This window comes from Artemia franciscana, chromosome 13 (assembly GCF_032884065.1).
Source record: "Artemia franciscana chromosome 13, ASM3288406v1, whole genome shotgun sequence".
Classification (NCBI taxonomy): domain Eukaryota; kingdom Metazoa; phylum Arthropoda; class Branchiopoda; order Anostraca; family Artemiidae; genus Artemia; species Artemia franciscana.
This window is the reverse complement of record NC_088875.1, coordinates 39,142,163-39,169,642: the sequence shown is the minus strand read 5'-3', so window position 1 is coordinate 39,169,642 and position 27,480 is coordinate 39,142,163. Positions and strand designations below refer to the sequence as shown.

At 37.0% G+C, this 27,480-nt stretch overlaps 1 protein-coding gene across 3 annotated transcripts in view; it reads left to right on the top strand.

Moving 5' to 3' along the window:
- The window catches only part of LOC136034915 (zinc finger and BTB domain-containing protein 38-like), a 75,269-nt gene that overhangs the window by 15,288 nt on the left and 32,501 nt on the right, over positions 1-27,480 (top strand). For all 3 annotated transcript variants that reach the window (XM_065716419.1, XM_065716418.1, XM_065716420.1), the window contains 2 exons: positions 3,222-3,376; positions 18,395-18,541. In XM_065716419.1, the coding sequence (XP_065572491.1) occupies positions 3,257-3,376; positions 18,395-18,541 (267 nt within the window). In that variant the 5' untranslated portion in view covers positions 3,222-3,256. The remainder of the gene's footprint in view (positions 1-3,221; positions 3,377-18,394; positions 18,542-27,480) is intronic.

Genomic DNA, 27,480 nt, shown 5'->3' with positions numbered 1-27,480 from the left:
ATTTTTCGGGGGGGGGGGTCCACAGATGAATTTTTCGGGGGGAGGGGTAAACGTAATAAAATACAAGTGAACAAGTCTTTTATGCGTTTTCAATTTTTTGTACCCCCTCCCCCTCGAACAAGAATCACGGACACGCCCGTGACTGAGGGCTAATTAAATCTTGAGTGGTAATTGATTTGCTATGAGTTTCATTACATATCAAAGGACGTGTCGTCCAAAAAAGTGATTATTAAATTTCTAAATTTCTTAAATTTCCTAAATTCCTTGGTGTAAGAAAACAAAAATTACAAATTCCAAAACCAAAAAATGAGAAAAATCAAGAATTAGTCCTACATATATTTAAAATCACAGTAGATAGCCCATACAACAATTTATTTCATATAACATTTTGTTTCGTCTTAAAATTAATCATAGGGACCTTTTGGGTCTTCTGTTCTAGATTAAATAAAAAAAACAAGTTTTTCAACTGAAAGTAAGGAGCGACATTAAAACTTAAAACGAACAGAAATTACCTCGTATATGAAAGGGGCTGCTTCCTCATCAACGCCCCGCTCTTTACGCTAAAGTTTAACTCCTTCTCTCAACTCGTCTTTTTAAAACAGTAAAAAACTTTAGCGTAAAGAGCGCAGCGTTGATGAAGAAGCAGCCCCTTTCATATACGAAGTAATTTCTGTTCGTTTTAAGTTTTAATGTCGCTCCTTATTTTCAGTTGAAAAAACTTGTTTTTTTATTTAATTTCTGAACGTTTTTGAATCAATGCATGTTTTGATTTTGGCTCTCCGCAGAGAAATAATTATAACGAAATTTGCATATTTTTTTGGGGGGGTGGGGGGGCTAAATGGCTTTCTCATAATTTTGATCGAATGATTTTGAGAAAAAAAGAGCGGGGGAGGAAGCCTAGTTGCCCTCCAATTTTTTGGTTAATAAAAAAGGCAACTAGAACTTTTAATTTTTTACGAATCTTTTTATTAGTAAAAGATATACGTAACTTATAAACTAGCTTACGTAAAGAATTTTTTATTCTCATGTTTTTATTACACATATGAGAGGGTTAGCCCCCTCGTCAGCACCTCTCTCTTTACACTAAATCTTAAATTTTGGCCCAATTCATTAAGAATGACCCCTGAATCACAAAAGCCGTAGAACAAATAGTTGACATTACTAAAAATACTTTAACGTAAAGAGCGAGGTATTAGGAGGAGGTGAGCCCCTCATATGGGTAATAATTTCTGTTCGTTTTAAGTTTTAATGCTACTCCTTACTTCCAGCTGAAAAAAAACCTTTTTCATATTTATTTTTTCATTGTTTTTTTTTTTAAACTAATGCTAGTAAATCCTGCGCTCCCTTCATGGAAATTTTCTTCCCCCATGACAAATTTCTCGATGGAAAGTTCCCCCAGTATATCCCCCTCTTTTCAACCCCTCCCCCAACCAAAAAATCCTTCTGAAAACACCTGTACACTTCCCAATAACCATTACTATATGTAAGCACTGGTCAAAGTTTGTAACTTGTAGCCCCTCCCACGGGGACTGTGGAGGAGTAAGTCGTCCCCAAAGACATAGTTATAAGGTTTTTCGACTATGCTGAATAAAATGGCTATCTCAGAATTTTGATCTGTTGACTTTGGGAAAATAATTAGCGTGGGAGGGGGCCTAGGTGCCCTCCAATTTTTTTGGTCACTTAAAAAGGGCACTAGAACCTTTCATTTCCGTTAGAATGAGCCCTCTCGCAACATTCTAGGACAACTGGGTCGATACGATCACCCCTGGGAAAAAAAAAAAAAAAAAAAAAACAAACAAATAAACACGCATCTGTGATCTGCCTTCTGGCAAAAAATACAAAATTCCACATTTTTGTAGATAGGAGCCTGAAACTTCTACAGTAGGGTTCTCTGATACGCTGAATCTGATGGTGTAATTTTCGTTCAGATTCTATGACTTTTAGGGGGTGTTTCCCCCTATTTTCTAAAATCAGACAAATTTTCTCCGGCTCGTAACTTTTGGTGCGTAAGACTAAACTTGATGAAACTTATATATTTAAAATCAGCATTAAAATGCGATTCTTTTGATGTAGCTATTGATATCAAAATTCCATTTTTTAGAGTTTTGGTTTCTATTGAGCCGGGTCGCTCCTTACTACAGTTCGTTACCACGAACTATTTGATTACCCGAAAAACAGCACATAGACAATACTGTAACTAAAGTTCAAAAGTATCTGTTACAAACAAAATGTGTTAGTGGACAAATTAAAGGGCTTTACTCAAACTAAATAAAAAAACATGTTTTTTTACTGAAAGTAACGAGCGACATTAAAACTCAAAACGAACAGAAATTACCCTGTATGAAAGGGGCTGTTCCCTCCTCAACGCCCCGCTCTTTGCACTAAAGTTTTACTCTTTCTCTCGAATCCACTCTTTAAAATAGTGAAAAAATTTAGCGTAAAGATTCTATGACTTGATTCTATTTTCGCTAAGATTCTGTGACTTTTAGGGGGTGTTTTCCCCCTATTTTCCAAAATAAAGCAAATTTTCTCAGGCTTGTAACTTTTGATAAGTAAGACTAAATTTGATGAAACTTATATATTTAAAATCAGATTCTTTTGATGCATCTATTAGTATCAAAATCCCATTTTTTTTAAGTTTCGTTTACTATTGAGCCGGATCACTCCTTACTACAGTTCGTTACCACGAACTGTTTGATTCTCTGTGGTGTGCGAAAGACTCTCACTCAAGGTCTTCAAAAAATCCTTGAAAGTCTATTTAGATAAATTTGTTTGACTTTGTTTCCTGTTTTGGCAGATATGTCTTTTAGATTAAATGGCAAAAAAATTTCCACCTTTTCATTCAACTGCATGCAAATTGTTGCTGTTTTCTTTTATAAATATTGTTGTGTTCTATTGTGCTACAGACCTTTAAATCTATTGTGAGGAGGGTAAAAATGTAATATGTCTAAACAAAGAGACCCTGGATCTTGTAGATGAATATTGTGGCTTTTTACAGTGTATTCATTTATGTTAATAATGTGAATATCATAAACAAGCATATCATAAATATGCTTTTGCATGTAAAACTAGTAGGGAAATGTACATGTTTTAAGTTATTTTGAAAAAAAGGACTACACTCTTTCATTCTGGGCATGCTGATATCTGTGTGATGAGCCGACAAACTGTTCTGATTATGGCCATAGTAGTCAAATTTACTGACGTACTCAACTTTCTTTCAGGCTTCAATAATAAACTCACTTATCCACAACCGAAAATGCAAAATGACAGTAATACAGTGTGTGGTGGGGATACAGATGAAGAAATTAAAGAGTGTGCAGATGATGGGAATGAGACTGGTTCCATACCAGTACCTACGCCGAAGTATCAATGTGAAGTAAGATTTTATTATGTTTTAACAGCAGTGTTAGAAGCGCTAAAAGACCAAAACTGCCTTTATAAAGAATGGTAGTGAACTTGGTCCGCCCGTGTCACGGTCATGTAGAAACGTACCCCCCCCCCAGTATCGCTATTTTGGATCAGTTTCCTTGCGCACTGTCTCTCTATTTTGGCCTCTCTTTGGTGCATGCCTTTCTTTCTTTTTGAATTATCTGGAGTTTTCAACAGGGAGTACTCAAAATACGCGTAGACCTCTTTATTTGGTTTTGGCTTTTGTATCTCTTGTATGGCTCTTATTAGCGACGAAAACCACACTCTCTTTCGATAGGGAGTAGAGTACTCAAAATACGCGTAAATCTCTTTATTTTATTTTTTTATCTCTTTTATGGCTCTTTTTAGCGACGAAGACCACATTGCCTTTCGATAGGGAGTACTGAAAATGTGCAAAGACCTCTTTGTATGGTGTATCTCTTGTATGGCTCTTTGTAGCAACGAAGACCACACTGCCTTTCGATAGGGAGCACGCAAACACGCTTAGTCCTATTTATTTGGTTCTAGCTTTTGTATCTCTTGTATGGCTCTTTAGCAATGACGACCACACTGCCTTTCGACAGGGAGTACTCAAACTACGCGTAGATCTCTTTATTTGGTTTTGGCTTTTGTATTTCTTTTATGGGTCTTTTTAGCGACAAAGACCACACTGCCTATAAATAGGGAGTATTCATAATACCTGTAGACCTCTTCATTTAGTTTTGGATTTTGCATCTCTTGTATGGCTCGTTTTAGCGACGAAGACAGCACTGCCTTTTGATAGAGAGTACTCAAAATACATGTAGTCCTCTTTATTCTGTTTTGGCTTTTTATCTCTTGTATTGATCTTTTTAGCGACGAAGACCCACACTGCTTTTCGATAGGGAGTACTCAAAATACCCGTAGACCTCTTTTTTTTATTTTGGCTTTTGTATCTCTTATATGGCTATTTCTAGCAACGAAGACCACACTGCCTTTCGATAGGAAGTCCTTAAAATTCGCGTAGTCCTCTTTTTTGGTATTGGCTTTTGTATCTCTTATATGGCTATTTTTAGCAACGAAGACCACACTGCCTTTGGATAGGTAGTTTTCAAAATACGTGTAGTCCTCTTTATTTGGTTTTGGCTTTTTATCTCTTGTATTGTTCTTTTTAGCGACGAAGACCCACTGCCTTTCGATAGAGAGTACTCAAAATACATGTAGACCTCTTTATTTGGTTTAGGCTTTTGTAACTCTTGTATGGCTCTTTGTAGCAACGAAGACCGCGCTGCCTTTCGATAGGAAATACTCAAAATACGCGTAGACCTCTTTATTTGGTTCTGGCTTTGGCTTTGTATCTCTTGTATGGCTCTTTGTAGCAACGAAGACCACACTGCCTTTCGATAGGGAGTACTCAAAATACGCGTTGACCTCTTCATTTAGTTCTGGCTTTTGTGTCTCTTGTATTGATCTTTTTAACGACGAATCACAATTTCTTACACCTCTCTATTTTGATTCAGGTTCCTCTATTAATAATACTTATAATAATTCATTTTTGCCCTCTTTCGATACATTACAGAAATGCACTAGAGGAATACAAGCAAGGAAAAAGAAAAAAACTCACAATTTCGTGCATTTTTCTCATTTCTTTGAAATTCTCAGAAGTTGCTAACAGAGAATGATCATGATCTTTTTGACTTCTTTATTTTAATTTTGAGCTCTATATTTCGGTTATACTTTTCTTTCCTTCGTAATTCACAACAGTTTTTGTAGGGAACGAAACAGAGAAGGATAATGCTATTTTGTAAACCTCGCTTTTGACCCCTATTTTCTTCCGTATATGTCTATCCTTAAAGATTAAGTAGTATTAGTAGAATATCATAACATCCACTTTTCTCCCGTTTTTCTGTTATGAGAAGAATCAGCATATCGTCCGGTAAATGTTTACTTTCGTTCCAAATGCTCAAAACTGAAAACTATGCTGCGAAACAGCATAGTTTCCAGTTTAGAGCACTTAGAAATGCTAATTCTAGAAGCCCATCAATTTCTGGTTGACCCTCCTCCTCCATGGGGCAAATTAAAAATGCGTATTGTGGGATTGCTTATAGGTAACAGTACCTATAAAGCGAAGCGTATTAGTCCATGAGCCCCGTGGGCAGCGGGGCGAGGTCCGTATTCTACATTTATTTAATAAACCTCGTTTATGGTTTTTTATGGCACTTGGTATTAACCAAGCAATCGCAAACGCTTGGTATTAACATATAGAAATCGCAAATTCTGTCGGTCTGTCGGTCCCGGTTTTGCTACTTTAGGCACTCCAGGTAAGCTAGGACGATAAAATTTGGCAGGCTTATCAGGGACCGGACCAGATCAAATTCAAAATAGTCGTTTTCCCGATTTGACCATCTGGGGGGAGTGGGGGGGCTCGTTAATTCGGAAAAAATAGAAAAAATGAAGTATTTTTAACTTACGAACGGTTGATCAGATCTTAATGAAGTTTGAATTTTGGAACGATATCGTGTCTCAGAGCTGTTATTATAAATCTCGACCAGATCTGGTGACATTGGGGGGGACTTGGGAGGGGGAAACCTGAAATCTTGGAAAACACTTAGAGTGGAGGGATCGGGAGGAAACTTGGTGGGAAAAATAAGCACAAGTCCTAAATACATGATTGACATAACCGGAACGGATCTGCTCTCTTTGGGGTAGTTGGGGGGGGGGGGTAATTCTGAAAAATTAGAAAAAATGAGGTATTTTTAACTTACGAACGGGTAATCGGATCTCAATGAAATTTTATATTTAGAAGGATATCGTGTCTCGAAGCTCTTATTTTAAATCCCGACCAGATCTGGTGACATTGGGGGGAGTTTGGGGGGAACCTAAAATCATGGAAAACCCTTAGATTAGAGGGATCGGGATGAAACTTGGTGGGAAATATAAGCAGAAGTCTTGGATACGTGATTTACATAATTGGGACGGATCCGCTCTATTCGGGGGGGGGGGGGGGTAATTCTGAAAAATTAGAAAAAATGACGTATTTTTAACTTACGAAGGGGTGATCGGATCTTCATGAAACTTCATATTTAGAAGGACCTCGTAACTCAGATCTCTTATTTTAAAGCTCAACCGGGTCCAGCCTCATTGGGGCGGGGGGCAGTTGGAGGGACCGGAAATCTTAGAAAATACTTAAAGCGGAGAGATCAGGATGAAGCGGGATGGGAAGAATAAAAACCTGTCTAAGATACCTTAATGACATAACCGGACCGGATCTGCTCTCTTTGGTGGAGTTGGGGGGGGGGTAATTTGGAAAAGTAAGGTATTTGTAACTTACGAAAGGGTGACCAGATCTTAATGAAATTTGATATTAAGAAGGATCTTGTGCTTTAAAGCTCTAATTTTAGATCTTTTGACATTGGGGGGAGTTGGAGGGGGAAACTGGAATTCTTGGAAAACGTGAAAATCGGGGATATTTTTATCTTATTTGGGGTATTTTATACGAATAGGTGATCGGATCTTAATGAAATTCGATATTTAGAAGAAATTTATGTCTCAGAGCTCTTATTTCAAACCCCGACCAGATCTTTTGATATTGGGGGGAGTTGGAGGGTGAAATCTTGGAAAACACTTGGAGTGGTGGAATCGGGATGAAGCTTGGTGGATAGAATAAGCAAATGTCCTTGATACGTGATTGACGTAACCGTACTGGATTCGCTCTCTTTGGGGGAGTTGGGGGGAGGGGTTCTGTGATTTGGCAAGTTTGGTGCTTCTGGACGTGCTAGGACGATGCAAATTGGTAGGTGTGTCAGGGAGCTGCACAAATTGACTTGATAAAGTCGTTTTCCCAGATTCGACCATCTGGGGGGCTAAAGGGAGAACAAAAATTGGAAAAAATGAGGTATTTATAACTTACGAGTGGGTGATCGGATCTTAATGAATTTTTATATTTAGAAGGACATTGTGACTCAGAGCTCTTATTTTAAATCCTGACCGACATTAAGCCTCATATTTTCCTTTTAAATCAATCTATTGATTCTTAGAATTTTGTTAGAGCTCATACCATATGAGCTCTTGGCTCTTAGCTCTTCTTGCCTCGGCACAAGTGCCATATGAGCTGTTAGCTCTTGTTTTTTCTTTAGTTTATCGCTCTTTTTTGAATAAATATAGAATACAAACCTCACCCCGCTGCCCGTGGAGCTCATGGACTAATACGCTTCGCTCTATGGGTAATGTTATCGGTAAACAAGCCTACTTTATGTATTTATGTACTACTGCCCTATGGAGGAAGAGCGTCAACCAGAAAGGGATGCGCTTCTCTAATAATGACAAGGAAACAATGTGTGATCGTCAGAATCTTGCTATATGCAGTAATACGCACTGAGCACTTGGAACGAAAGTAAACATTTACCGTCCCTTTAAAGCCATTTTGAGCATTAGAAATGGCCGAGCACTCCGAACATTATCGAAAAAATATGTTTGCCAAACCGGATAGTTTGCCGAACCGGATAGTTTGCCGAACCGGATAGTTTGCTAGCACCCTGGCTAAGTTGGCTGAAGTTTGTTGATCTGCAATTACTTGTACTGAGTGTGTAGTCGTTTTTGTATTGTTAGAAGTACCTAGGACATTAAGTTGAAAATATTATTACTAATTAATAATTACTTAATTACTAAATTAATAATTAACTAATTACTAATTACTAGAGTCCACTGGACACACCTCATTCAATTCATTCTAGAAAGTCACAGTTTCCCAAGTTTTTACTTTTGGTTCTTTGAAATTACGAAATTTTTAGGGCAGTATTACATCATCGCCAGTGCTGCCCCGTTAGACCCTGAAAATAAGTAACAACAGCAAGTCAAACGAGGTCTACACAGCTATGCATGCTCCTCCTCCATCCCAATCTATTCAGAGCCTCTCTCTTTACCCCTTCCCACAAAGTTCTGGATCATCCATGGGATGAAGAAAATAGATAAATAAAAATGATTCGATAAATTTGGGAACACTTTCGGTTCGTAAAAATTCAAACATGAAAATTCGGTTCATTCACAACAAGAACGACACCTTTAAAGAAAAGCTAGACCTTCTTAAGTAGTTTGGTGTCATATATTTGGTGTCAAATTTGGCGCTGGCTAATACTAAAAACTACGAAGATGAAGTCTTTTTAATCAAAAGTCAAGTTGCTGATCTTTTTAAATATAGGCTATATGACTGAAAATTCTCACTTAAATAATTCTAAAAATTAGATTTAATTTTCATTGTCCTTGGTACTTTAAGCTGAGGCAATTCACCTGGATCCATGTCTCACATCAGTAATTAGCAGTTTCTGATCTATACAAAGAAGGATAACAATTCCTTTAACCCCAGCGGGGACAATTGCTCCCCCCTAGATTTCCCCTAGATTTCAAAAAAATTATTTTTTTAATGGTATTTTCGTTGGAAAATACGTTTCTTTTGTGTTTCCATTAAAAAAGAATTATAAAACAGTAAAAATGTCCTCCTAAATTGTGTTTATACATTTAGCCTCACTCCTACATTTCATGGAATTGATGCCACTGTCCTTAAGTGTTATTGGCTCGCTACACTTGCTGAATCATCCTGCATAATTGAATTTAATTAACTGTTTTACGTCTAAAGTGCACCATCATAAAGATTAGCATCCCTTCAAACTAAGGCTTAGTGCGAAAAACTCCTTTTCTTCAGGCCTTGACACGTATCTGTTATCAGTGAAAATTATCGTAATAAATAACTGTACTCACTGTTCTTATCCTGTGAAGCAATAAAGTCACTGGAGAAATCTTACCATCACGAAGTCTTGTTCAAACAGTTCGTGGTAACGAACTGTAGTAAGGAGCGACCCGGCTCAATAGTAACCAAAACTCTAAAAAATGGAATTTTGATACCAATAGCTACATCAAAAGAATCGCATTTTAATGCTGGTTTTAAATATATAAGTTTCATCAAGTTTAGTCTTACCCATCAAAAGTTACGAGCCTGAGAAAATTTGCGTTATTTTAGAAAATAGGGGGAAACGCCCCCTAAAAGTCATAGAATCTTAACGAAAATCACACCATCAGATTCAGCGTATCAGAGAACCCTACTGTAGATGTTTCGAGCTCCTATCTACAAAAATGTGGAATTTTGCATTTTTTGCCAGAAGGCAGATCACGGATGCGTGTTTATTTGTTTTTTTGTTTTTTTGTTTTTTTTTTTTTTTTCCCCAGGGGTGATCGTATCGACCCAGTTGTCCTAGAATGCTGCAAGAGGGCTCATTCTAACGGAAATGAAAAGTTCTAGTGCCCTTTTTAAGTGACCAAAAAAATTGGAGGGCACCTAGGCCCCCTCCCACGCTAATTATTTTCCCAAAGTCAACGGATCAAAATTCTGAGAGAGCCATTTTATTCAGCGTAGTCAAAAAACCTTATAACTATGTCTTTGGGGACGACTTACTCCCCCACAGTCCCCGTGGGAGGGGCAACAAGTTACAAACTTTGACCTGTGCTTATATATAGTAATGGTTATTGGGAAGTATACAGGCGTTTTCAGGAGGATTTTTTTGGTTTGGGGGAGGGGTTGAGATGAGGGGGATATGCTGGGGGAACTTTCCTTCGAGAATTTGTAATGGGAGAAGAAAATTTCCATGAAGGGAGAGCAGGATTTACTAGCATTATTTAAAAAAAAAAAACAATTAAAAAATAAAAGTGAAAAAGTTTTTTCAGCTGGAAGTAAGGAACAGCAATAAAACTTAAAACAAACAGAAATTATTACCCATATGAGGGGCTCACCTCCTTCTAATATCTCGCTCTTTACGCTAAAGTATTTTCGGTAATTTCAACTACTTATTCTACGGCTTTTGTGATTCAGGGGGTCATTCTTAATGAATTGGGATAAAATTTAAGCTTTAGTGTACAGAGCGAGGTACTGACGATGGGGCGAATCCCCTCATATATGTAATGAAAACATGAGAATACAAAAGTTCTTTACGTAAGCTAATTTATAAGTTACGTAAATCTTTTACCAATAAAAAGATTCGTAAAAAATTAAAAGTTCTAGTTGCCTTTATAATTAACCAAAAAATCGGGGGGCAACTAGGCTTCGTCCCCCGCTCTTTTTTTCTCAAAATCATTCGATCAAAGTTATGAGAAAGCCATTGAGCCAAAAAAAAAAAAATATGCAAATTTCGTTTTGATTATTCCTCTGCGGAGAGCCAAAATCAAAACATGCATTGATTCAAAAACGTTCAGAAATTAAATAAAAAAAACAAGTTTTTTCAGCTGAAAGTAAGGAGTGACATCAAAACTTAAAACGCACAGAAATTACTTCGTATATGAAAGAGGCTGCTTCCTCATCAACGCCCCGCTCTTTACGCTAAAGTTTTTTACTGTTTTAGAAAGAAGAATTGAGAGAAAGAGTCAAACTTTAGCGTAAAGAGCGGGGCGTTGATGAGGAAGCAGCCTCTTTCACATACGAAGTAATTTCTGTGCGTTTTAAGTTTTGATGTCACTCCTTACTTTCAGTTGAAAAAACTTGTTTTTTTTATTTAATCGCTAACAAGATTGGCTGTACTTATTGCTTTTTGTAAATATACCCAGCTGTAAAATATAATATAGCATTGTTAAATATAAGGTCGAAAAAAATGTTAACAAATATCGAATCATGGTTGCAGCAGTAGCTGCAACTTAGTAAAGAATGAGCCACGGCCAATACGAACAATAGCGAAATACTGTCAAATATAACATCGAAAAATAACGTCGCATCATCAAACACCGAGAAGCTGTAAGAAATATAAGAATTGAAAAAAAAAATCAAATGGCGCTGGTATGGGCGTGGCCAGAGGCGAATCTCCAGCATTTTATTAGGGGGCAAGAGGGCTCCATATCTGGAAATTCAAGGGGCATGGGATATATAGTAATTATTTCCTCTACATTATTGGTACATTATATACGTCGCCCCAACGACGCCCTTGGGCGTGGCTAGGAATGCAGTGCCTCCTCTAAACAACTTGGTGCCACTATAAAAAAACTTTCTTAACGGCCAATGTAAAGCTAAGTTCTGGCTGAAAACGTGCTTAAGACTGGCTGACACTTACCCCTCCTAGATGGCCCGTTGCTCCGATAGGAAAAACCCCAAGCTAGGCTTACGGGTGTTTTAATTTGGTTTCTATACAAATTTGTTACTATATGATAACTCACATATTCTATAAAATTCATGTATTGGATCTTATTGTTTATTACTTGCATTTTTTTAAATAAGCGTTTTTTTCATTTATTTTCATTCAAATAATTTGTGTAAATTTATGGCTGTCATGATAGTAATAAAGATCAATTAAAAACAAGCTTATAACAAGAGTCGTTTCTGAAACTTCTTCCTTAATGAGGACAGTCTGTAGGCTATCTTGATTTTACTTAAGCTCCATCCAGCTTGTACAGAAAATAACGAAACCAGTTTTTTTTTCAAAATGACGATCCAATTTTGACTTTAATCCAAAATAAGATAAAACAACAATCATTTTGAAGACACATGGAACCATAAAAGGATTAGACAGATGCCACCAATAGAAGAAAAACACTTCGCTAAATGTTAAAAAAAAACTATTTGCGACACAGATCTAAATTTTGTCACCTAGGTTTGGAGGTCTTTGGCTCTTGGCAAATTTGCGAAAAAAAAAGAAGTAAATAAACGTATAAATTAAATGGAAAAGGAAATACCGGGAGATTGTACAAATCTTAAGTTATCTGGAAGGAGTGGGTCCAATTCCCCCAATTCCCCCCAGCCAACCCCTGTGTGATTTTCTGGATCATGATTCAGACTTTTATTTGGTGCCCAAAAGTTTTTTCGACTTACTTATGTTTTCAGGTTCGAGTTAAGATTCTTTTCTTAGCCTCAAAGGTCTTACTGTACAGTCTTTAGTAGATTCCTCTTAATGTGAATAAATTTTGCGATTGAATGAGTATGTACGGTTTGTCGCTAGAAATTGTTTTTACTGTTTCTTCATGGAAGGAATCTGTGTATGTGATTTTAAATTAGAAGTTGGAAGCTTTGTCATAGATCTTTATTCCCAGTGGCTCAGACTACTAACAATGATACTGGTTTTAGCCCTCATAATCTGGGGGGCGGCAAGGTATATAATAGAATTATAAAAATATGAAATAGAAGGAATTTAATGCCAGATGCAGGCACATACGCAGGAATTTTTTTTGGGGTGGGGGCAAAACCTTCGAAACAGCAGATATAAAATAGTATTTTTTTTTATTCAGTAATGCAAAAAGCACGTATATCGGAAAATACAGATTAACTTTAATCTGTAGTATTGTAGCGGATGGGGGAGAAGAAGTCAGAAGCCTCAAAAGTACGTATTAGGCTCAGGTTATGTTTATAGCGGTTTAGAACCAGTGATTAATCTATTATATCCCACTGAAAGGGAAATTTTAGGGTTAACAGTTTAGTATAGGTGCTGTGGGTGGTAGTTCTTCTATTGTAAAAACGTAGATTTTAATGAAAAATGATAGTTTCCAAAATTGATCCATTAATAGCTTTACTTTATCCTGAAAAGGGGGGATAAACGCCCTAATATCAAGGATAATTCTGTTTTGCTGTGGAAAGCAAACTCTCTTTACAAAAAAATAACAGTACAATTGCTAATTACTTCAAAGAAGGTAAAAATTTAGACAGAAAATGGGTTAATAATTGGGCAGTGACTTGACCGGGTAATCGTATGCTGTAAAATCCCCACAAAAAGGCTTCACACATGTATCTGGATTCTTAATAAATGTCATACTTTTGCCAAAAATCCCAAGATACCATTGGGAAATTAAACGTTTCACAAAATTTCGGGGGGCCATGCGTACGTGCCAGGCCAGATGTCAAAAAAATAGGGGGAGGGGGGCAGCCGCCTCCCGACCATGGTCTCGAACCGCAGCTGACTAGCAATATAACCCCCTCTTATTTTTTCAAGTCAAGCGTAAACTTTATTATGGACCAATCAGAGTTAATATTTAAAGCATAATTTTTTGAAGTTAGAATAGAAGGGAATTGGAAACCCAGCTTTCCTATATGTGTGATTAACCTAGCAAGGGGTAAAAAAGATATAGCATTGTTAAACAATATTTGATGACAAATTATTGTTTTAGTAGGCTTTTCAAGCCAATTTGTTTCGATCTCTATTATTCCACTTCTGTAAATTGGCGTTTATTTTTTTTTTATCTACAGGTGTCGCGATTGTGTGACTCGCACGGAAAGCTTATGAGTTTTTATCCGTAAGCAAAAGTTCTAGCTTCCTCCCTCTTTAAGGAGGGCAAAGGCATTGGTGGGGTACATCCTGGTAGGATAACAGATTGCCAGAGGTAGTCCTTTTCGGACAACCATTTAGGGCCCAACGAAAAGTAGGTCTTCCCCGCAAGGAGATCGTAAGGAATAATTTAAGGGAAATTGAGATTTCTTGGGAGGGTGCAAAGAAGAAAGTTTTAAATAGATTGGGATGAAGGCACAGTGTCCGTAGCTCTGTCGGCCCAGGTGACTTAGTGCTGCGATGAGTTGTTAGTTATAGAAGTAGTAAGTATATAAAATATATAAAGCAAACGTATTCTTGTATATCAAATTAAGAGCAGAATTTCCTTTATTGTCGGTAATTTTTGCATATGTCTTCAGTCAAAGGGAATACGAAGCGAATTTAGTTTTGAATCATTAGTAGCACGCATCTGGATAATATAGATGTTTGGGAACCTTCAGAAAACAGTCGATTCAATCGCGTCGATTCAATTGTGCATAGAATCACTATCTCCATGCAGCCCTTTGGTTTGGAGAAAAAACAGCAGATAAAAATTCCACATCTCTTTTTACCTATGGGGTGAAACAAAAAAGAAGTTTTGTGAGTTAAGGGTGGCTACGGTTTTTCAAGAAATTAGGACTCAGTGTTTGGACCTCGTTATTGCTAGTATATCGCTTATGCTGTTGAGAGTGGGACACGAGATAGTTTATTTGTAAAAATGCTGTGACTCAAGAAAAAAATTTCTCTTTTTTTCTGGTTTAATATGGTTCACAAAAGATCCATCAGGTTTTAAAAAGGTGGAGTTATTTGTTCTATCAGAAATGGCTATTTTTCTTCTCAAGAAATACGAAATAGTGTTATTGATTGGCGAATATGCGTCACAAAAATAAACCAATGGGAATTAATGCGGACTGTTGAGCACCAAGTATAGGAGCTACAGTGATCTCTCCTTTTCTCTTTGATGAGCCTCTAGTCAAAGGCCCATTCACAGTGAGATTTTGACAATTCCAAAATTCAGTTAGTGCTACTTTGACGCAAAAGAATTTATCATAGAATTTGTCAGCCAATCAGAATGTTCTATGAAAAATCTGATTGAATCAAATTAGTGCTAAGTAAATCTCAGTGTTAGCAAAATCCAGGCGTTCGGAACTAGGAACTTTGGAAAAGTAAAACAATTAATAAAATAAACAATTTTAGGTGGTCAATCGTAGAAGCCAGATGCGAGAAATGTAAATGGAAAACTGAGGGAGCACAGCAAGACTGTATCCATAATTTTTTTCTTTTTTTTTGGGGGGGGGGGCAAAAAAATGAAGAATCTCATCAGCATTTGTTTATATGCATTTTTATGGCACTTGGTATTTACCAAGTGACGTATAGCGATCGCAAATCGTGTCTCAGAGCTATTATTTTAAATTCCGACCGGATCCGGTGACATTGGGGGGAGTTGGAGGGTGAAACCTAAAATCTTGGAAAATGATTAGAGTGGAGGAATCGGGATGAAACTTGGTGGGAAAAATAAGCACAACTCCTAGATGCGTGATTGACATAACCGGAACGGAACCGCTCTCTTTGGGGGAGTGGGGGGGGGGTAGTTCTGAAAAATTAGAAAAAATGGAGTATTTTTAACTTATGAAGGAGTGATCGGATCTTAATGAAATTTCATATTTAGAAGGACCTCGTAACTCAGATCTCTTATTTTACATCCTGACCGGATCCAGTGTCATTGGGGGGAGCTGGGGGGACTGGACATCTTGGAAAAGGCTTAGAGTAGAGAGACCAGGATGAAACTTGGTGGGAAGAATAAGCACAAGTCCAAGATCCGTGACTGACATAATCAGACCGGATCCGCTCTCTTTGGGGGAGTTGGGGGGAGGGGGTAATTCTGAAAAATTAGAAACAATGAGATATTTGTAACTTACGAACGGATTATCAGATCTTAATTAAATTTTAGAAAGGATCTTGTGCTTAGATTTAGATTTTTTAGATCTTGTGCTTTAGATTTTAAATTTAGAAGATTTAGAAGGATCTTGTGCTTATGAGCTCTCATTTTCAATCCCGACCAGATCCGGGTACTTTGGGGGAGTTGAAGGGGGAAACCTAAAATCTTGGAAAACGTTAAAATTGAGGTAACTTTATCTTACGAATGGGTGATCGGATCTTAATGAATCTTGATATATAGAAAGATCTTATGTCTCAAATTCCCCGCTTACAATTCGAATCAGATCTGGCGACATAGGGGGTTGGAGGGGGAAACAGAAATCTTGGAAATTGGAAATCTTGGAGCACGCTTAGAGTGGAGAGACCGGGATGAAAATTGATGGGAAGAATAAGCGCAAATTCTAGATACGTGATTGACATAATTGGAACGGATCCGCTCTCTTTGGGGGAGTTGGGGGGATAATTCGGAAAAACCAGAAAAATTGAGGTATTTTTAACTTAAGAACGGGTAACCGGATCTTAATGAAATTTGATATTTAGAAGGACCTTGTGTCACAGAGCTCTTTTTTTAAATTCCGACCAGATTTGGTGTTATTGGGGGAAGTTGGAGGGGCAAACCGGAAATCTTGGAAAACGCTTAGAGTGGAGAGATCGGGATGAAACTTGGTAGGTAGAATAAGCAGATTTTGTAGATACGTGATTGACGTAACCGTACTGGATCCGCTCGCTTTGGGGGAGTTAAGGGGGGTCCAGTGCTTTGGCGAGTTTGGTGCTACTGGGCGTGCTAGGACGATGAAAATTGGTAGGCATGTCAGGGACCTACGCAAATTGACTTGATAAAGTTGTTTTCCCCGATTCGACCATCTGGGGGGCTGAAGGGAGAGGAAAAATTAGAAAAAATGGGGTATTTTAAATTACGAGTAGGTGATCGGATCTTAATGAATTTTGATATTTAGAAGGATCTCGTGTGTCAGAGCTCTTATTTTAAATCCCGACCGGCATTAGGCCTCTGATATTCCTTTTAAATCAATCTATTGATTCTTAGAATTTTGCTAGAGCTCATGCCATACGAACTCCTGGCTCTTTGCTTTTCCGACCTCGTCACAAATGCCACATGAGCTCTTAGCTCTTGTTGTTACGCTATTACGAGTCGGGCAAATTTCAAGCCCCTAACCAACCCCAGGATAGAGCCTTGGAGGACAGTCATCTTTGGGATAACGTTCGTGGTGCATTTGGGTAGTAGAATAATAGGAGAAAGCAGAACTATGGCTGAAAAAAAGAAGAACGTAGGACATTTTCCAGGATTAAATTAGATTGAAAGGAGTCAGCAGGGCTATGATATAGTCTTTTAAACACTCTGTCTCTAAAATAGCGGTCAGTATAGTCTGATGATAGTCTGTGATAATAGTCAGCATGATGATAGTCTGTTAAACAGCCGGTAACTAGTCAGGTTGCAGAAGACAATTTAGATCTCTCCAAAGATTCATGGTCTGCAGATGAATATAGAGGCTATGGGGTGGGATTTTTTTGGAGGGACAGGCAATAAGATGGGTATTTGGTTGTCAGAGTTAAAGAAATGAAATGGGAACTGAAGCTTTCAAGAGGCTGGGTATACTGTAAGAACGAAGGAATAGCTCTTTTCATAGCGAAAAGGAGGGGTGATTAAAAAAGAGGGGATTTTCCTGTTTCAGGGATTGCTATAACCTGGCACTGATAAAAAAAAAGCGAATTTTGACATGAAAATCGTTTCTTTATACTTAGGCCGGGAAGTAAATTTTTTCTACTCTTACGTGTGGCTTATCAGAGCCGAATGTGTTTTTGCACATCTTAAAATGGAGGATATCGTAGCTCTTTCTAACACAGCAATTTATTCAGAAAAAAAATTATCCAGATGGGACAATTTAGAATTGCTTTTATTGCCTTACTCCTTTTAGGAAACTATGACACACTTTCAACAATTTGTCTTCTTTTGCCATAACCAACCTGTTCCTATGAGATAAAACTTCACTTTCATTTTTCAAAGCTCGACAAAATGACAGGGCACGCTCAGTTAGATTAGTCCGTGATAAAGCGGCTCTGATTTTAATCAACCTTCGTATCATAGGCAGCGCAACAGCGCTGCCTATGTGAAGAACAGTGTTGGCACAATGTATTATTTATTTATTATTATTATTTATTTTTGGTTTGTTTAGACCAGGGCACTTCTTATCGAAGGAGTTGTCGTAGAAACTTCAAAAAGAGCTCATTCGATCGGTAATTGAAAGGGCTAATGTCCTTTCTAATAGTCGAAAGTGATTGGAGGGCAACTAACCCCTTCCATGCCCACCATTTCCTCAAACTTTCAATCAAAATTTTGAGATAGCCATTTTGTTCAACGTAGGTGACAGGTCCAGATATTATGACTTTGAGGATGACACCATCCCCAAAGCCCTCAGGGCGAGGTTTGTAATTTATGCCCTGGAGGCATACAGGTCTTTTATGGTAAGCGTTGTTATAGAAACTTCAAAAAGGGCTCATTCGATTGGAAATTGAGGGGGCTAGTGCCCTTTATAATAGCTGAAAGTGATCAGAGCATAAATCCCCCTCCCACCATCTCCCCAAACCCTTCCAATCAAAATTTTGAGATAGCCATTTTGTTCAACGTAGTTGAAAGGACCAGAAATTATCTCTTTGAGGATGACAACCCTCCCTCCCACAGCCCTTAGGGCAAGGGTTGTAAGGGCGTGAACTGAATGATGGTATTTTAAATACCAGCCTGTGAGAACTGGTTGCTAATATAATCTATTATTTATTTTTCTCTTTTTCAGATTTGCGGTAAAATATTTGCTATTCCTGCCAGATTGACACGACACTACCGGACTCACTCAGGGGAAAGACCTTGGTCCTGTGACGTATGTGGAAAAGCATTTGCTGTTAAAGAAAATCTTTCTGTGCACTTGAGAGTTCATACCAAGGTAAATGATTAATTTTGTATTTTTAGATAAGAAAAACAAATGATTTGAAAGGTTTAGCTCTATGCCAAAAACTTTCTCCAACCAAAGGAGTTTTTCAATGAAAAGTTAAGAGCTATATTAAACCAAAGACGAGTATAAATAAAGCCATGTAACGGTTCAAACTTCAAACCAACCGAAATCACTATCAAAGAAAAAATGAGACCCAAACGAGCAGAAGTTACAATGAATAATAATGTCACTTAATTAAAGGCCAGAGCGTCATCTGCACTTTACTAAATACAATTTTTAGTTCGAGTAGTATGTTTTCATTGGTCATAACATCACCAACAAAATAAAAAAAAAAATCTCGAAACAAATTAAGGTTTACAAATAATAGTGGTTTTACCTATCCCCTTCCTTCCCTCTCTAAACTTCTAAATTTCTTAAATGGCATTTATATGTAAAAAGAAAACGATCTATATTTTAAAAATGTGTTTTTCCTGTCAAAACATTAACATAAACAACAAAAAAGAGATACAATTATCTTAGTAGCCAAAATTGCCGAAATGAACTACTGAAAGTAAACTGATCGTTTGATATACGATGATATTCATTGCTGTAAGTTTAAGCAATTTTTGATTCATTACTGTTATAAAAGAGAACTTTTTTAATTTCCTTTTTTCTTTTGTCACATTCTGAAAAAAAATTACTAGATTCTAGTTATATGCTGGATGTTTTACTGATTTTCTTCAATAATCTAGTAATTTATGTATAAATTTAGTGATTTGTTAAGCTTAGGCAATATAAAAAATCACTAGAAATAGGGATAAATCACTAGAGATGACTTAAACTAGTGAGATTATGACTTTCATCTGTCCTATTAACGTGGGAAAGTGTGTTGCCATCGAACAATTTTGTTTAAGATGGGTCTTCAGTGGTTTAGCATTGGAAGATGGAAATTAATTAAACTACAGTAATACCCAGTATAGCGTCTGGTGACTTCATTAAAAAAGTAGGAAATTAAAAAAAAAAACTGATAATCGATTTGTAATTCTATAGAATTAAAGCTGAAATTTTTCTACAGTCGATAATTAATCTGGATTTCTTGGTTTCCAAGAAGTATTTTAGTCAAAATCCAGTCTACACAAGTTAGGTCTAAGAGAGCTTGAAAAAAAAATCCTTTGTGGTTAAGTAGGATAGCTAGTTTTAAGCTGGTAGGTCTACTGATGACGAAACTCTTTTTTATTTACCCTTCCTTTGATTTTAACCCTTTAAGTCACGGATTTTATTAGAGAGGGAAGAAAATTATGAAACTACTGTTTTTATGGCTTCTGACACACCTAGATGTTGCAGTATTTTTTCATAATTTTTACAACTGCTGTTGTGCTTGATTTTGAATGTACTCGTCTGAGGACAAAATGACACTGTTTATGGTTTCAAATACTATATCTACAAAAACCAGTGAGAAACCAAGATTACCAAATACGTTCTTATTGCTTAAATACATTGTTATATCGTTTTACATTCTTATTTAAATGTGAAATTTAACCAAACAGTTTCTGGCTTCCTCCAACCATAACGTGACCTTGCATTTGGCGCAGCTGAAGCGGGTTTTCATAATGTATTGGGTATTTTTGTACCTGTTTTGAAATGAAGACTATATAATGCGAAACCATATGGTCGAGTTTATCGATTCCACCCATATAGCTTCCAGTTGCATCACTGGTACTTCAGGCCATTTCTTCGCCATTGCTTTTCATTCCATTTCCATTTCATTTCAATTCAGGTTTTTCTTCGCTATTTCTTCACTTCTTAGACTTCTCCACTTCCTATAATATTTGAGGTGATAATGACCGATCTACTGTCCATCCACTTCACCAGACACAAAGTGCCACTTTATAATTCGTGGTAAGATTCTCTGCCTCTTCTCTTGAGGGCTGTATCAGAGTCGAGCTTTGCAGCATATACCGTTTTTGCTCTTATGGTACCTGTACCGTAACGCTTTTTCTTTTCCAATTATTGTTGCAGAGGTAAGTTTTTGAAGAAGTTACAAAAAAAAAATTGTATAAGGAAAGGGGTGCACACGACTTAAGGCTAGAACCATACGTGGGCCTAATCAATACTCCTTCTGTTCGTCAGCGAGGATACTCTTCTTCCCCACTCTTCTTCCCCTGATAGACATCGATAGTGAAGATTACGCCGTTGCTTTCACAGAGAATGAAGATCTTTATGCTTCATGGGATCGGTTTGCCACGGATATACTGCTTTATGTCTGAGACTAGTGTAATGAATTATTGTCTTATCAACTGAAATGTATTCAGAAGGTGTGATACTCTCAGGACTTGAGCAATGTGATGTGTTGAGCAGGATGTGGACTTGAGCAATGGCAGGTTGCACCTTCCAGAACCGATCTGGGTTCAAAAGATCCTTGGTATTTTTTTCAACAAAGTGAGGGAAGTTATGAAATAGGCAAAATCCGTTGAAATTTAAGACGTCAGCTATAAGCGGCAAGTGAGTTAGGCTGCTCCAATACACTGCGATGTCTGGAATACTTGAAAGCACTCATAGCAATGTGAGTTCCAATGAATTTCTTTATTTCCGTTGCAGTAGCGCCAATGCTCGTTCCTGTTTCTTAGACACATTATAAGTTAGTTTGTTCTACTACAAGCTCATACAAGTTTGAATGAAAATACTTATTGCAGCATTCCACTGACTCTTCTCGTCCAACTAGCTTTGGACTTACTCCGCAATCTATGACATCTTTTTAAAATGTAGCGGTTTTCTAACCCGTTCGACACACCTTCAGATTTGATGCTGTTGTGGAATTGGATGAATCATCTTCGTTAACGCTTTCTGATAATGTTTCAGCGTCATGACTCTGGTTTTTCACGTTTGGCGGTGTCCAATTCTTCTTTTCATCATTCGAGTTTGGAAAATCGGAAAGCTCAAACAAATCGGAATCTATCTCGTCCAGCAAGTTCACAATATCCGCATACCGGACCCTCCTTGATGGCCGCCTACCAGATGAACTCGGAAAGTCTAAAAAACCTGCACAAAGACAAGAAAATAACATTAATAAACGAAAAATAAAAACAACCAAACAAAAAAGAATCCGCCAAAAATAACATGATCAAGAACTGCTGAAATTGCGGATGAAATGTGGAGCGCTTCCACAAACTTCCTACGGATTACTTCCAAAAATTAGTGCCAACAGATGGCTCTGGACATAAAGAAAAAAAAAATGATTAGTTGTTCACATAATTATTCTCATAGAACTGCAGTAGAACTGGAATAATCGTAACTGGTACGTCCATTTCCTGGCAACGTTTGGAATTCAACTTCAAAAAAACACAACAAATTGAAATTTGATGTAATTTGATAAAAACTGTGCCACTTATGTTCCCAACATCGGTGAGTATAAACCGCAAATTTACGAAGTCTTATCCTCTAACGGGTTTTTGAAAATGAGGCATTTAGAGTATGTCTTAAGGTGAGGGCAAAGTGACCGAAAAGGTTAAAATACGTGAAAAGTCAAGTAGAGGGAACAAAATAGCAGTATGATAGATGGCGTTAATGATTTTTTCTACTTTATTGCCGGTTTCTACTCGTAAATTTTTCTATATACTATGCCCTTCCTCATTAGATGCCAATCTGTTATATCAAATATTAAGAATGAATGTTTTTTATATCTATTTCGGATGTCATTTATTCGCTGTACTTCTGCGGAGAAACGCCTGATGGCAGAGGAAACAAGCTGTTGACATAAATTAATTGGAGCACATGGTCTTGTTAGTGTGATAATGCAGTTTATCTGACTAGTATTTGGTAGGAGTAGCTAAAAAAATAATCGTATTAAACTTTTCGTATTAAAGTTTAACTTATTCGTTCTAAAAAAAGATTGCCAAAAAATTATTCTTTTATGTTAATTCATATTTACATATGTATATAGTACCCAGAGCCCCTTAAATAATCTATGCGTTGGAGACTCAACAATCTTATTTATGCTACGCATGGTATCCTACAAGAAAATACGTATGTGATGTAATAAGAAATTACTTGATCTAGTACATGATCACTTACATGATCTAATAACGTAGTACATGACTTAATTTGCAGAAAGCATTTTTTATACGAGAATATCCCAAGATACAAATTTTCCCGAAAAAATATGGGACCGTTTTCGAGAACGTACATACATACATAATTATTGCCCATTTATAAAGATAGCATATTAGTATCTTTATAAGTGAGCAATAATTGTGTATGTATGTATGTTCTCGAAAACACACTTTTATTATTGGCTATATAAGCGTATCGTTTGATAAACTACTAATGATACTATTAACAATTTCGGGTGTTTTTTTATCATCTATTCATCTTTATATTCTTTGTTAATATTGGCTGCTAATGCCCTTTTTATTTTACTTGAGGTTTTACTGTCTATTACCACGTTATTTTTACATAGATGGCAGTTTCTGCACTTATACAAGATTTGCCTGATATCATTGATGCAGTAGCAGGCATTTCTTTTTCTCTTTGTTTAGATTTGAATGCTTATATCAGAAAGATGGTGATGGGATCTATCCACGGGTAATGCGTTACCAGAATCATAAGCGGGAAGTTGCCCCTCATCATCAACTATTAGTTTCAGGATCGCATTAACTTTGAGCACTAACTTCTCTAGAAAGATTACCCTCGCATATCTGCCGTCATAGAAGTTTGATTTTTTGATGCTCCAAAGGCATCTAATCTCTCACTGTCATGACAAGGCCCTCATACGTTTCCAATAGTGTTACCACTAACACCTGTTCCATAGTTCAAATATTTTTTCTTGTTAGGATTCAATGCTACGGCAACTCAATCATGTAGATACACTTTCTGGAAATATTTCATCCTCGCCGTTTAAAAATAATATGTAAGTGTTCATCTTTTCGCTGCACATAAAAAAAAATGGGCGCATAAAAAAAAAATCCAAAAACCATGCTCATCAAAATTAAATGTCGTTTTAAGACATAAAAGATTTTTAAAAAATGTACCTCGTAACAGGACTTTTCACACTGAATTCCAATTTTTTGAAACAACTATAGGAAACACAATGATAACACGTTTCTATGATTTAAGCATGTTCCACGCAATCCAGGGAGGGGGGCTTAGTTATGGTTTAAAAGTGCTGTCTCTATGAACAGTTAAGAAAATAGCTCTTAAGACGTTGAGAAAATTCCGAAATAAATTTTAACTTTCTTTGCTCTCATTTAGAAGAATTCGGAACCGAAGGGTAATTTTTTTCTCTTCTTCGGAAAAATTCAGACACAAAGTTTTACTCAGACTCTAGTACATGCCTTGTGAGCCCGGTAGTTGTTTGCTTCAATTTTTTTACTCCTTAATCCAGTTCTAATGAAAATTTAAGACAAAATTAATAGGTAAAAAAGATTTATTACCAATATAAAGCAAAAACATTCTTGTAACAGCCATCAGTAATGATATATATGATTTTTCTCTAGTTTTCTTGATCTTTTATTATTTTGCTCTTCTTGATCCCTTTCTAGTATACTGTAACTTCTTTTCTAATACCTTTGTTATGCTTTTGGGTTTTCCTGGGGCGGTAAAGGTTCCTTTTCTTCCATTCGTTTCTTACTTGACTGATCTAAAACTGAGCTTCTCTCCATTCCACTTGATTTCTTCCGCGCATGGCGTAAATAAAGGTTCAGAATCTGGGATCTTCAGAAGCAAACATGCTAGAACAAAAGTAGACATATTTTTATATTGCTAATTATTTTTATATTGCTAATTTTTTGCTTACTCCGATGACTTGGTTTGCGTTCTTTGAAAATTCATCTCCACCCCCCCCCCCCTGTAATGGTCTCATATAGCCCTAGGCTGTAAAAAGAAAATAACCTAAAAAAAATAGAATTCTTACTTTATAATATACGCCTAGCATCGATGAATCATATTTCCTTGTTATTTCTTCATTTTTATGTGTTTTTATGGCACTTGATATTAACCAAGTGACATATAGCGATCGCAAATTCTGTCGGTCTGTCTGTCGGTCTGTCGGTCCCGGTTTTGCTACTTTAAGCACTTCCAGGTAAGCTAGGATGATGAAATTTGGCAGGCGTACCAGGGACCGGATCAGATTAAATTAGAAATAGTCGTTTTTCCGATTTGACCACCTAGAGGGGGGAGTGGGGGGCCGGTTAATTCGGAAAAAATAGAAAAATGAAGTATTTTTAACTTACGAACGGGCCATAGATCTTAATGAAATTTGATGTTTGGAAGGATATCGTGTCTCAGAGCTCTTGTCTTAAATCCCGAGCAGATCTGGTGACATTGGGGGGATTTGGAGGGGGAGCCTAAAATCTTGGAAACCGCTTGGAGTTGAGGAATCGGGATGAAACTTGGTGAGGAAAATAAGCTGAAGTCCTAGATGCGTGATTGACATAACCGGAACGGATCTGCTCTATTTGGGGGGGGGGGTGGAGTTTTAATTCTGAAAAATTAGAAAAAGTGAGTTATTTTTAACTTACGAAGGATTGATCAGATCTTAATGAAATTTCATATTTAGAAGGATCTCGTAACTCAGAATTCTTACTTTAAATCCCGACCGGATCCAGAGTCATTAAGGGGAAGGAGTCAGGGGGGGGACCGGAAGTCTTGGAAAACACTTAAAGCGAAGAGATCAGGATGAAACTTGGTGGGAAGAATAAAAACAAGTCCAATATATGTGACTGACATAACCGGAACTGATCCGCTCTGGATCCGGTGACCTTTGGGGAGTGGGGGGACCTAAAATCTTGGAAAACGCTTAGAGTGGAGGGATGGGGATGAAGCCGGGACGGATCCGCTCTTTTTTTTGGGGGGGGGGGTAATTCTGAAAAATTAGAAAAAAATGACGTATTTTTAACTTACGAGTGAGCGATCTTATCTTAATGAAATTTCATATTTAGAAGGAACTCGTAACTCAAATCTCTTATTAAAAATCCCGACCGGATCCTCCGTCATTGGGGGGGGGGGCTGGAAATATTGGAAAACGCTTAAAGCGGGGAGATTAGGATGAAACTTGGTGGGAGGAATAAAACATGTCCAACATACGTGACTGACATAACCGGACTGGATCCGCCCTCTTTGGTGGAGTCGGGGGGCAGGGAGTAATTCGGAAAATTAGAAAAAATGAGGTATTTGTAACTTACGAACGGGCGATCAGATCTTATTGAAATTTGATATTTAGAAGGATCTTGTGCTTTAGAGCTCTTATTTTAAATCCCGACCAGATCCGGTGACATTGGGGGAGTTGGAGTGGGAAACCGGAATTCTTGGAAAACGTGAAAATTGAGGTATCTTTATCTTACGAGTGGCAGAACCTATTTCTCTGAATAATCCTAAGGAAATATCTCAAAATATGATGAAAATATGATACTTTAGAAACAAATTTGGGCTTTATATTTGCACATTGGGGGGGGGGGGTAAAGTTTAGCAGGTCTACATGCAAAATGTGCTAGCTACAATTATTCTAAATAATATGAATCAAGAATTGCTATGTAACTTCGCAATATTCAACTACTTTTCCCCCACTCCCTCCCCGTCCCTAATATGCAAATATACACCCAAATTATATATTTCCCATCTATTATATCACTTGTCTTAGGTTTTACGCTAAGCTGAAAGAAAATAACAAAGAAACTGGTTCTACAGTGGGTCAAGCGATTAAGAGCTTAGCATAGGTGCTATAACTTATAATTACCAAGGTTTTTAATATTTAGAAAAACAGAAATCCAAAACAGAAAAGTACATGTATTAGTAGGATTTTGAAACTTATCTCGCACAGTCACACACGACTCTAAACCTCGAACTTTCAAAAGTGTGATCCCTCCGGGGTAAGTTAGGTATCATAATTGGATGGTTCAAACAATGGATTTGGGTTGTCCGAAAACCCCAGAAATATGCAAACTTAAGGCAACATAACATAGGGACAAAGGAGGCTACTAAATTTGCAATGCTACGCGACAAAACAGTATGCTGGTTGACAAGCAGTCGTCAATAACATTTAAGATTTTTTTTTTTTTTTTTTTTTTTTTTTTTTTTTGTTATAACCTATACAAAGTCTGGTGAAAACAATTTTGATGCCGAAACATCGATTTCCGACTGTTTTTAAAAGTCAGAAAAGATGATGTAGCACAATTAAAAAAAAAAAAATCCAAAAACTTGAAATGGGAATACGAGTTTAACGAATCGATAGACAAAGCTGAGCTTAAGAAAATCTGTTTAACAAAAGTACAAAAATAAACTACTGCATCCGAAAAAATGCTTTCGAAGAAGATAAGAAGATAGAAGTTTCGATGAAGATAAAATATATCCTATTGCTTAAATTGTTTTTGTCCTACAAGGCTTTTCGAAACAGGAAAGTCTACAAACAGGTCATAAAAAGGTATTTTTCGGTTTGTGTTTGGTTTTGTGGGTAGTTATTTAACTTGCATCTTTCGAATAGGCTTACTAAAAATACTTTCGATTAAGTGATGAAGTTGGAATAGGAAGCAGTGGTTTTTTTTTTGTCTTTTGTCATTCAACTCCTTGACTTTCTTAGCTCAAATATTACTCAGTAATCTACTATTTAACTATTATGTTCAAACCTTAATTGTTTTTGGCGTATCCTTTGAGTAAAAAGTGGGGTAAATTTGTGACTTTCTCGATTAATTCACGGTGAACGTACAACAAACAACTGGTGAAATAAGATGAACATACAACTCGATCTGACTTTTGACGTTCATTCTAAATACAGTGTTTTCTATCAAATTGTCTTTATTTGATATTAAAAAAAAAAAAAAAAAAAACTGTTGGTGAGGGATAAGCACAGAAATATAATGCAAACCAACGAAATCTGAACGATGTTGACTGTAGATTAGGGCTATATCTGACCCCATTACGAAGTGAAGGGGCTTGGGTGGATTTGCAAGTTTTGCGATTAG